The 11,530-nt window shown below is 36.1% G+C and overlaps 2 protein-coding genes across 2 annotated transcripts; one reads left to right on the forward strand and one right to left on the reverse strand.

The window, feature by feature from the left end:
• Positions 1–952: 952 nt before the first annotated feature.
• On the forward strand, positions 953–5,267 carry LOC113303757 (PKS-NRPS hybrid synthetase CHGG_01239-like). The gene is made up of 3 exons (XM_026552834.1): positions 953–1,266; positions 2,885–3,376; positions 3,449–5,267. Exons 1-3 carry the CDS (start codon positions 1,195–1,197, stop codon positions 5,192–5,194), a joined length of 2,310 nt encoding a protein of 769 aa, XP_026408619.1. The 5' UTR covers positions 953–1,194; the 3' UTR covers positions 5,195–5,267.
• A 132-nt stretch (positions 5,268–5,399) lies between these two features.
• Positions 5,400–6,732, reverse strand: LOC113303758. The gene has a single exon (XM_026552835.1). The coding sequence runs from the start codon at positions 6,553–6,555 to the stop codon at positions 5,596–5,598; it is 960 nt and encodes a 319-aa protein (XP_026408620.1). The 5' UTR covers positions 6,556–6,732; the 3' UTR covers positions 5,400–5,595.
• Between the last annotated feature and the right edge of the window lie 4,798 nt (positions 6,733–11,530).

Genomic DNA, 11,530 nt, shown 5'->3' on the forward strand with positions numbered 1-11,530 from the left:
TACAACGCTAGTGTCAATGGTAATAATTACAAAGCTAGTGTTAATGCTGACAACGATGGTTAAAATGTTAAAACCACACCACACTACTTTCCCTCTTCTCGTTGTCTTTAAAGAGTTGATGAACGCATTGAATATGCGCGAAGATCATTTATAGCAAGGGAAAAAAATAATTCACGTTAAAAGAAAGGGAAAAAGAAAAAAAAAGACCTAAACCGTTTTTTATTGATTCACTGAGTCACTGAATTTTCAACTCACTCACTCACTTATTCACTGATTTGCTAGCCTAGTTTATGGGTTATGAATAATAATAAAAAATATCAAACTTCAAATTTTAGTAAAAACAAATTGACCAAAGTCAAATGGGCTGTGGTTAATAAAAGTGTGGGCTATATTTAAGACAAGCCATAAAAAAAAATGCAACCATCCATCATTTTGTTAACAGGTTATCTCGACTTTGATGTTTTCTAAAATTCCCTCCAATTTTTGTTCTTTTGAATAGAACATTTCTCAAATTTTCAAGTCTCCAAATATATCATCTTTTGGGGAGAAATTTCTATCATGCCTATTTTCCAAAAGAAGTCTCTCAAAATCTCTGAAAAGAACAGATCCATGATTTTTAATTATCTTTCGAATAACAGGAGTGTTGGAGTGACTTTTATGAAATCCTAATCCAATAACATAGAGTTTTGGGGAATTGAAATGACTTAAAAAAAGTCTCTAACCACTAACAAGAGATATTGGGAGACTCTCCGAAAATCTCATAACAATAGATTTGGAAACTCCCCGAAAGTCACTTGAAATCTCGTTTGACTACCCCTGTAAATTTGCAACTTGCAAATAACTGAGGTGTTATACACCCACTTTAAAAAGTAGGTTAACATAAAAACACAATTGAAAGTCAGACAAATAGGTAGAGAATTTCGTTCTGGCCATAACATAAGTATTTTTACGCCCCTCTTTCTCTCATTCAGCGAACCCTAACAAACTCCCATTGATGAAGACATGAAGTTTAGGTTCTCCTGAAGGATCTTCTCTTCTCGTACAATTATCAATTGTAATCTCTCTTTACATTATTCTTTTTCCTAATTAGATGTTTCGATAATAAAAAACCCTTAGTTTTTTTTTTAATTATTACTCTAGATCTAGATTAACTATTAACTCGAATTCGGAGTAAAAAAATCCAATCTTTTTCTGATGTTGGGCTCTCCAGAGAGGAAGGAGAATCCTCCAAAGAAACCCAGAATTGATAAGGACGATTACAACGAGGTATCTATTTCTCTGTTCTTTAATGTTATGATTCTAGGGTTTACTTGTTCTTTTTGATTAAAACTATCACATTTTGAATGAATTTGTTGGGATTGTTAGAAATTTTGCAGTAAATATCCTACCTTTAGCTAACAGTAATGCATATTTTTACTGAAATATTGAAACTGCCAGAGTAATAGAAGAAAATTGAGCTTATTGATAATGCGAAATCATTGCATTGAAGTACTTGTTTTTGTTATCCATGTTTTTGATGAGTAGGAACTAGGGCTGAATTTCATTGTAATAAGTACGTCTTCGGGTATATATTCTATGACAGACTTGTTTCCGAACATATGCTGAGACTTTGGGAGTCGAGCCTTCACTTTTTTAGCATATTTCAAGTGATATATGCCAAATTTAATCTTATTGGAAAATTAGGCTGGATAATTCTTAATGAAATGTTTGAAACCAGAAGTCACTGATGTTGGTCAACTTGTAGATTTCAACATATACCTGCATCTGTATTCCAGTGAGCATCATGGCTCGCAAGTAACTAGCTAACTAGGTCAAACCCAAGCACCTTCACTTTGTCCTGGCTTTAATTAAGAGCAACAATAATAGCTCCCTCCTTATTTAGACACTGCCTCCCTGGATTATGAAAGCACGTCTTTTCTGTGACAACCATAGGGCAACTTCATTAGAAACAGAAACAAAAGTCAGTTACAAGTTTCTGATGTTGCTGTAATATTCTCCCATCCCAGTTATATGCATTACGTACTGAGGATATTAACTTAAAAATGTCCTTCACAATCCATATTATTAGAGAGTCTTTTCTATGTATGAACTATAGTTACTCAGTTTGACTCCTTACAGACAGAGGTTCTTTGATTTTTTGTGATCCGCATAACCCAGTTACCCAAATAACATATGGGATGTACCTCCGATTCTTCGGTACCTCTAGTGGCGCCACCAAGTTTTTTTTTCTTGTAAATAGCAAATAGGATCATTCTTGTTAAGGCTGTTAAGTTTTTGGATATCTGTTGGAATATAGTTGAACGAAGACTCAGTTTTCCCTCTATTTAACGGGCTTAAACCACAACTCCTCGTTTGTAAGCAAACAGGGTAAAATCGTAAGGCTTTAGCCACTTAACTATCTTTTGCTGTCTGAAAATGGATCAATTGTTTCATAAAGTGTGAAGAGCACAAACGATACAACGTATATATAAATAATAAGGGAAGTGGAGGAATCTGCTAGTTTTCTTGTTAAGAAAGTCTTGAAATAATTGTGCTAATTTTATACTTTTAGTTTTACGCTATTAAGATTTAGAAGGCTAGAACATGGGCACATTGCTTTTTATAAATATCCTATCAACTATATGGAAAAAATTAACCTTACTTTTTGGCTTTAGTTATCAGCAACTCGTATCTTTTGGCTAAACGTTGAAAATGCCAGCTGAGACCTTTTTGGTGCACCCTATGTTTGCAATATTGGTAGAGATAGAAATTGAAGAAAAACAGATCCTTTATTTATAGGTCTAATATGTTGGAATGCTTTTTGTTGAATTTTTATGTTTTTTAACCCATTGTTGTTTCAAATAGTTCGGAGAGTTGTTTGTAACTTTTACTTTCTTTTACGTAGTCATCAATGATCCAAGCCATCGATAATCAATTAGAGATTGAACCCATCATAGAGAATCAAGCCACTGATAATCATTTAGAAATTCCATCCGGGGAAGATGATATCAAGCCTGTTATAGAAGGTCAATTGGACAGTGAGCCCAATCTCGAAGATCAGTCAGAATATGTGCCGATTATAGAAGATCAAGCCATTTATGATCCGTCTGAAGTCGAGCCTATTTCCGTAGATCAAGCTGTTGATAACGATGCTGTACTCAAGCTTATTGGTGAAGATCAAGATGCTGCTCGCAAATTCGAAATCGAGCATGTTGACGAAGACCAAGTAACCACTAATCAGTTAGAAGGTTATGTGGGCGTCACTGAAGATGACGCTATTGATAATCAATCAGAAGCAGAGCAAAATTATGAAGAACAGGACATTGATAATCAGTTAGAACATGATCCCATTGCAGATGGTCAAATTGATCTATCCTCAAAATTCATCACTGATAGGGTATATATACTAATTTCTTTATAACTGAACCCCCAATAAGTTCTGTTTCTGATTGTTTGTATTAATTTGCAGGTATTTGAAACTCGGAAGGAGTTAATTGATTGGGCAAAAGAAACTGGAAGAGAAGTGGGGACTGTTATTGTGACTAAAAAGTCGGATTTTGTCACAGGGAGGACACCCAGGCTTCTTCTTGGCTGTGAACGGGCTGGTAAGTACAGGCCTCGTAAACCAGGAGCTGAGAGAAAAGGTGGAAAGAGGAAAAGCACTACAAAGTTGTGTGGGTGTCCATTTTTAATGAGGGGACTTTATCAACTAGGTACTCCAGATAAATGGAAGGTTAACGTTGTTTGTGGACGGCACAACCATCCATTAGTTGGTCATGTCGAGGGTAAATCAGGTATGGGTAGACTGACGGTCGAGGAGCGTAAGATTGTTGAAGAGATGTCTGCATCTGGTCTAAAGCTGAAGCAAGCACTCACAGTAATCAAGTCCAGAAATCCTACAAATGCATCAACTATCCGCCATGTTTATAATGCTCGAGCCACTTTAAGAAAGATTGAAACTAGAGAGAAATCTCATATGCTTCAGTTGATCAATGACCTTCAAGATAATGCGTACTTAGAATGGCGTAGATATACTGAGGATGCTGATGCGGTGAAGGACTTATTTTGGGCTCACCCAGAGTCGGTTCAACTAGCGAAGTGCTTTCCTCATGTTTTTTTGGTGGACTCCACATACAAGACAAACAGGTTTAAAAGGTCGTTATTTGAGATTGTAGGAGTCACCTCTACAGATCAGACTTATTCAGTGTGTTTCACATTAATGGAAGAAGAAAAAGAGGATGACTATGTCTGGGCTTTAGAAAAGTTCCGTGCATTGCTTGACCGAAATGTTCTGCCATCAGTGATAGTGACTAATCCAGAGTTGCCTTTAATTAGTGGTTTGGAGAAGGTCTTCCCCACTACTAAGCTTCTCTTTTGCCGATGGCATATCTCGAAAGACATAAGGGGTGTGGCAAAGAAGGAAATTGCTGATACAGAGACATTCACAAAATTTATGGAAAGATGGGAAGAGTTGGTGGTGTCCCCCAGTGAGAGTGAGTATGACAGTTGTTTGAGAGAGTTGGAATCCGACTACTGTGATGCAGAGACCTTATTAAGCTATGTAAAGGATATCTGGTTGAACCCGTTTAAGGATCGTTTTGTTGCTGCCTGGACTGACCTATATGTACACTTAGGCAATACAAGTACAAAGAGAGCTGAAGGTGCACATTCGAGGCTGAAGAAGCAATTGAATGCTGCCAACTACGACATCCAAGGGATGTGGAAGGCTATGCATCCATTGATAAACCTTCAGTTTACAGATATCAAGGCGTCCTTCGAGGTAAGCATTAAGGAATTACAAGAACGACACAGAGTTGGTATCTTGAGAGAGGTCATTGGGGCTATATCAATTGCTGCAATTGACCACATTTTAAAGGAAAAGAAGCGTGCTGGATATAAGACTCTAGATGTTGATTCATGTGGTTGTGTGCTTCGTCATACTCATGGACTACCGTGTGCGCACGAGCTTATTAAGTATGAAGAAGAAGGGCGTGCAATTCCTCTTTCTTCAATAAATTCCATTTGGAAAAAGTTATCTCCCACGCCGGATCCTCCAAACCGCGGTGATCTCGACTCTCGCCCTGAGTTTCATTTGTTTTTTGAGCATTTTAATGAATCTTGTGAAGATCGGAAAGTGTATTTATTGAAAAGATTAAAGGAACTAGCCAGTCCAGTGGAGCCTGCATATCTTGTTTCAAACGGATTATTGGAGTGATAGTTATTGATAGCTCAAAGCATTAGATATTCTTTCTATTCTTCTTTATAATGTTCATGTCTTTTATTTCTTAGTGAAAGTTGTACTTATTCGATTATTCTGACAAGAAAACCAGACCAAACTGTGCAGGTTTTTAAATACTCCAGAAAACTCCGGGTATACAAGAATAAGAAAGACCAAACGGAGGAAAGGTGCAGTTACCAGGTGCAAATGGGGTTATCTTGCATTATACTAGTAGGTAACAAAAATCTACACACTAAGATGATATATCAACAAGAACTAATCAACAACCCTCGAAAACAAACAAAGAAATCTCAAGTTACTGTATTTTATTTACATGCCATTTTGTGGGCTCAAATACTGTTCCAAAGTTAAATCTTAGAGACAGTGATCCAATTGATCTAGGATGAGTCAATGACCCAGTGCTGTCCATCGACTAAAACTCGAAAGCCATTCACTCGAGCAAACAGGTTGACAGCTCGCCGAACCCCACGTTCATCCGCTGCTGTTAAATAATCGTGCCCGAACATGACACCACCTGGTCGCAAGATTTTGTAAGCCCGATTTATATCAGACCAAGCCGAGTGAAAATCGTGACCTGCATCAACCTCAACCAGGTCACCTAAAATACCCCACTCGCAAAATTTGTCAAGTGTCGATTGAGTTGAAAAAGGAATCGGCAAAATCAACTCAGTCACATTCGAGTAAACAACATTCTGCATGAACTGATACATAAGCATGAGATCACCGTTAACCATTTGAATATCCTTGAATCGTTCATCACGAAAACCAGCCCATCCACGAAAATCATCAACACAAAGAATCTGAGTTTTAAGACCTATTGAACGAGTCAACTCAACCATATGAATCGCCGAAGCACCTAAAAACGTACCCACTTCGATAATAGTCGTTGGCTTAACTTTTCGAATCAAGTTTTCAAAAACAGCTCCTTTGATTCTTTTCTCTTTTATCAGGGAATTAATATGGGGTGGAGGGAATTCATTGTACGGCGATGTTCCATTGTAAACTTTGTATAGAAGCGTTTGTCGAATCAGTTCCCCTGAAACTGGCTTCCCACATCGAGTTAAAAATCGAAAATGGTCTAATGAATCGGTGGGTATAGAGGAGGACGTTGACTTGGCAGTATTGGTGGTGGTTTTGCTTGAGGAAGAAGAAGGTGGTTGTTGTATAGAAGTGGTGGCGGCGGTGGTGGTGATATTATGAGTTGTCGATGATGACGATGATGATGATAAGTAACCAAGTGTGTAAGATAGAGAGATGACAAGAAGATAGATTAATGGTTGACTGAACCTTGTAATAATTTTTCTTTGGTGATGTTGTGGAGGTTTATCATCTTTCATTTTAGAGAGGAGATTGAATGAGTTTTAAGGAATATGGTTAGGTGTTACTCTAGAGCTTTTTTCAAAAACCTCTCTTTATCTTTCTAGATTTGAAGAGTCAGAGTGGTTTAGAGATAGAGAAGAAGTGGTTTAAGGGCTTCAACTAGTCTTTAGATATTCCGTCTCTCTCTAGAATTAGTCTGTGGAGTTATTTTGGACAAAGAAATAGAGAAACGTCACGGTTTGGAGAGGTGTCATTTCGTCTCCCATTTTCCATATGGGGCTGTACCTTTCTGTCCGTTTCATTAAATGCCGGGATCTTTGATACGTCTATTTTGGGAGTTTCTTAGAGCGACTGCAATGGTACGACTAAACTCAAAGATCAAAGACCAAAAAAAAAAGACTAAATATGAGTTTAATCTGTATTGTGACGTTATGGGGAGAAGACCAAATTTGGTCGCGCGTAAAACAATTTTACGCATGAAGACGGGCGAAAGTATTAGTTACGTTTCATTTCTGCGCGGAATTATAAATTACGTTTCAAACGGGCGTAAATATAAATCACGTTTGTTATCGAGCGTAAATATAAATTACGTTTGGTAAGGGGCGGAATCTTAAATTCCGCCCGTTGATCAGACGGATTCCAAATGACCGCTCGAAGAAACGTAAAACTAAATTCCGCCCGAGTTAAACACGGTCACACAGCACGTGTGAGATCAGACGGGCGAACATCTGGTGTCCGCGTGATGAATTGTACGGACGGACATCTTCTGTCCGCGTGATGAATTTGTCAGGCGTAAAATATTATTACGCCTGAGACGGGCGTAACCAAAATTTCCGCCCAGTAGGTTTTCATTAGGGTTTAGGGTTATGGCGTACTCTTCCTGTCCGTCTGATCAAATCGGGCGTAATCTTAATGAACCGCCCCTTCCACCAATACCGCCTCTCCTTCCCAACCACAACCCATCTCTTCTACACGATCCTTCTTCTTCTCAGTTCATATTCTTCCACAGTTCATATTCTTACACAGTTCATATTCTTCTTTGCTTCACCGCTCCTCTTCAGTTCATATTCTTCTTCTCCATTCCCATCTACCAACCGTACAAATACCCTAAAAACTCCACAAAAACCCTAAAAACTCCATTATAAGGTATGTATTTTCTACTTTCTTTATTCAATTTGTGTAATAATAATATCATGTATTGTATTTTTTGTTCGAATTTATTTCAATTTGTGTAATAATAATATCATGTATTGTATTTTTTGTTCGAATTTATTTAGGGTTTTTACGTTGAAAATTGAATCAGACTTTATTACTAATTGGATATTCATATTGGGTTAATCAAATCTTATTAAAATTGGGTTAATCACATCTTAATCCAATAGTATGTTAATGTTAATCTTATTACTTTTGTTACTGTTTCGTAATTTAATTTAATTTTTTGTTTTATTTAATAGTTATAAATATTAATAATTGGATAATTATTTTTTGTTAATTTAGTTACGTGATTTAATTTAATATATTTTTTTGTTAATTTAATTTCGTAATTTAATTTATTTTTTTGTTAATTATAAATAGTTATAAATATAGTTAATTGGATACTTATTTTTTGTTAATTTAGTTACGTGATTTAATTTAATTTATCTTTTTGTTAATTTAGTTTCGTATTTTAATTGAATTTTTTGTTAATTATAAATAGTTATAAATATAGTTAATTGGATAATTATTTTTTTGGTTAAATTTATGTTTATGGAATTTTATGATGTTGAAATTTTGTTCGGTTAAATTTATGTCTATTATGGTTCGTGGATTGGTCTTTTAATTATGAAATTGTATTTAACATGTTTGTGCGTAGAATGAACAAGTTTATATCGAGGTTTAGTGGTCGCCAAAAGACCAACAAGAGACAAAAATCTACCGAAGCTGATTACAACTTAATCTCTACCGGTCAAATTGAGGAGGTCGACGTCCCCGGGTTAGGGAGGTTTCCTATAGTGGAAGATGATAAGCCGCACGCTACTGAAGACATTACATTTTCAGACGCACCAACATTTAAGTTTAAACATCGTGGATGTCTCTCGCCCGGTTTTCTTCAGTCGTTTAGCTGCTTTTTTTCCCATCTGACGAAGGTATGTATTCTCTATGTCTCCTTTATCTGTGTCGTTACCGGACTCGACTTGAGTGCCATCTTCCTCGGTATTCACGCTACTATCCAAATCGTGCGTCGTATCAAAAACAAAAGTCGATCGACGATTATATTTTATATTTTCTATGACAATTGGGTAGCACTCTTCGTGCCTAAATTTTCTTCCATGATTGCATTCCTTAAACCGTTTGTTTACTTCTTCGAGCTGTTAATGTTTTTAAAAACAATTAGGTTCATGGGCATCTCAATATTAGAAAATAATTGTTTCAAAACAGAGAGAATACTCACGGTCATTTCCGGACCCCATCCCGTATGATATTCACCTTCCACTTCCGCCTGTTTTGCCGAAAACAACGCCACTTCTTTACTTATTCCCTGAAATCGTTTTTGCCAGGAACTCCAAGACCGCTCTGGTTTATCCGGTAAATGAGCTTCAATATCATCCTTGATACGAGTCCACAACGCAATCTCTGATTGATCGGCTCCAACGCCGGGATCTTGAGATATTGATAAATGAATTTTACACATCGTGACATCTTCGATTGTCGTAAAATTTGGACCTCTTGCTATTCGTGGTGTTGACATTAAAAACGATTCGATGAAAATTTTCAAAATGATTTGAAATATGGGAAACTATTTTTTCTTCCTGATACTATTTTTTTGTTGCCGAATACAAACGAATGATATGAAAATGTGAAAGGAATTCATCTGGTATATATAGGTATAAAATAAACCCGTTATTAACATTCAATTTCAAACGTTCGAAAGATATAAATATCTTACCAACGGTCAAAAATCTGCTACGCAATCTCCAACGCCAACGTTCGAAAAATTTATCATTCTAACGTTCGAAAATTTTCATTTCATGTTTCATAATTTTTCTGATAACAGTTACTGGGCGTAAAAAAAAAGTCCGTTTGAGAGGGGCGGAATTTTGGTGTCCGCCCCAGAGAGGCGGAATTTTGGTGTCCGCCTGGCAACGCGCGGAATTCTGCTGTCCGTCTCATCAGGCGTAAATTTATGTTACGCCCGCAACAAACGTAAATTTAAATTCCGCCCCACCAACATACGTAAATTTGGTTTACGCCCGTTAACAAACGCAATTTAAGTTTACGCCTGACAACAAACGGATTTTAAATTTACGCCCGACTATATTAGGATTTGGGATTTGGTCGCGACTAAATATGGTCTGGGTTTTGATCTTTGGTCCAAATTTGATCTTTACTCCGTCCCACTGTGTTAGGATCTCATCCCATAAATTTGGTTATACTCGCCCACTGTGGATGCTCTTAGAGCGACTGCAATGGTACGACTAAACTCAAAGATCAAAGACCAAAAAAAAAAGACTAAATATGAGTTTAATCTGTATTGTGACGTTATGGGGAGAAGACCAAATTTGGTCGCGCGTAAAACAATTTTACGCATGAAGACGGGCGGAAGTATTAGTTACGTTTCATTTCTGCGCGGAATTATAAATTACGTTTCAAACGGGCGTAAATATAAATCACGTTTGTTATCGAGCGTAAATATAAATTACGTTTGGTAAGGGGCGGAATCTTAAATTCCGCCCGTTGATCAGACGGATTCCAAATGACCGCTCGAAGAAACGTAAAACTAAATTCCGCCCGAGTTAAACACGGTCACACAGCACGTGTGAGATCAGACGGGCGAACATCTGGTGTCCGCGTGATGAATTGTACGGACGGACATCTGCTGTCCGCGTGATGAATTTGTCAGGCGTAAAATATTATTACGCCTGAGACGGGCGTAACCAAAATTTCCGCCCAGTAGGTTTTCATTAGGGTTCAGGGTTATGGCGTACTCTTCCTGTCCGTCTGATCAAATCGGGCGTAATCTTAATGAACCGCCCCTTCCACCAATACCGCCTCTCCTTCCCAACCACAACCCATCTCTTCTACACGAGCCTTCTTCTTCTCAGTTCATATTCTTCCACAGTTCATATTCTTACACAGTTCATATTCTTCTTCGCTTCACCGCCCCTCTTCAGTTCATATTCTTCTTCTCCATTCCCATCTACCAACCGTACAAATACCCTAAAAACTCCACAAAAACCCTAAAAACTCCATTATAAGGTATGTATTTTCTACTTTCTTTATTCAATTTGTGTAATAATAATATCATGTATTGTATTTTTTGTTCGAATTTATTTCAATTTGTGTAATAATAATATCATGTATTGTATTTTTTGTTCGAATTTATTTAGGGTTTTTACGTTGAAAATTGAATCAGACTTTATTACTAATTGGATATTCATATTGGGTTAATCAAATCTTATTAAAATTGGGTTAATCACATCTTAATCCAATAGTATGTTAATGTTAATGTTATTACTTTTGTTACTGTTTCGTAATTTAATTTAATTTTTTGTTTTATTTAATAGTTATAAATATTAATAATTGGATAATTATTTTTTGTTAATTTAGTTACATGATTTAATTTAATATATTTTTTTGTTAATTTAATTTCGTAATTTAATTTATTTTTTTGTTAATTATAAATAGTTATAAATATAGTTAATTGGATAATTATTTTTTGTTAATTTAGTTACGTGATTTAATTTAATTTATCTTTTTGTTAATTTAGTTTCGTATTTTAATTGAATTTTTTGTTAATTATAAATAGTTATAAATATAGTTAATTGGATAATTATTTTTTTGGTTAAATTTATGTTTATGGAATTTTATGATGTTGAAATTTTGTTCTGTTAAATTTATGTCTATTATGGTTCGTGGATTGGTCTTTTAATTATGAAATTGTATTTAACATGTTTGTGCTTAGAATGAACAAGTTTATATCGAGGTTTAGTGGTCGCCAAAAGACCAACAAGA

This window comes from Papaver somniferum, chromosome 8, assembly GCF_003573695.1.
Source record: "Papaver somniferum cultivar HN1 chromosome 8, ASM357369v1, whole genome shotgun sequence".
NCBI classification, from domain to species: Eukaryota; Viridiplantae; Streptophyta; class Magnoliopsida; order Ranunculales; family Papaveraceae; genus Papaver; species Papaver somniferum.

What these genes read in the sequence shown, in the direction of transcription:
- LOC113303757 (XM_026552834.1), top strand. Translation starts at nt 1,195, where the DNA reads ATGTTGGGCTCTCCAGAGAGGAAGGAGAATCCTCCAAAGAAACCCAGA. An exon ending in ATAAGGACGATTACAACGAG is followed by an intron (nt 1,267 to 2,884) that starts GTATCTATTTCT and finishes TCTTTTACGTAG; the next exon opens with TCATCAATGATCCAAGCCAT. An exon ending in CAAAATTCATCACTGATAGG is followed by an intron (nt 3,377 to 3,448) that starts GTATATATACTA and finishes ATTAATTTGCAG; the next exon opens with GTATTTGAAACTCGGAAGGA.
- LOC113303758 (XM_026552835.1), bottom strand. Translation starts at nt 6,555, where the DNA reads ATGAAAGATGATAAACCTCCACAACATCACCAAAGAAAAATTATTACA.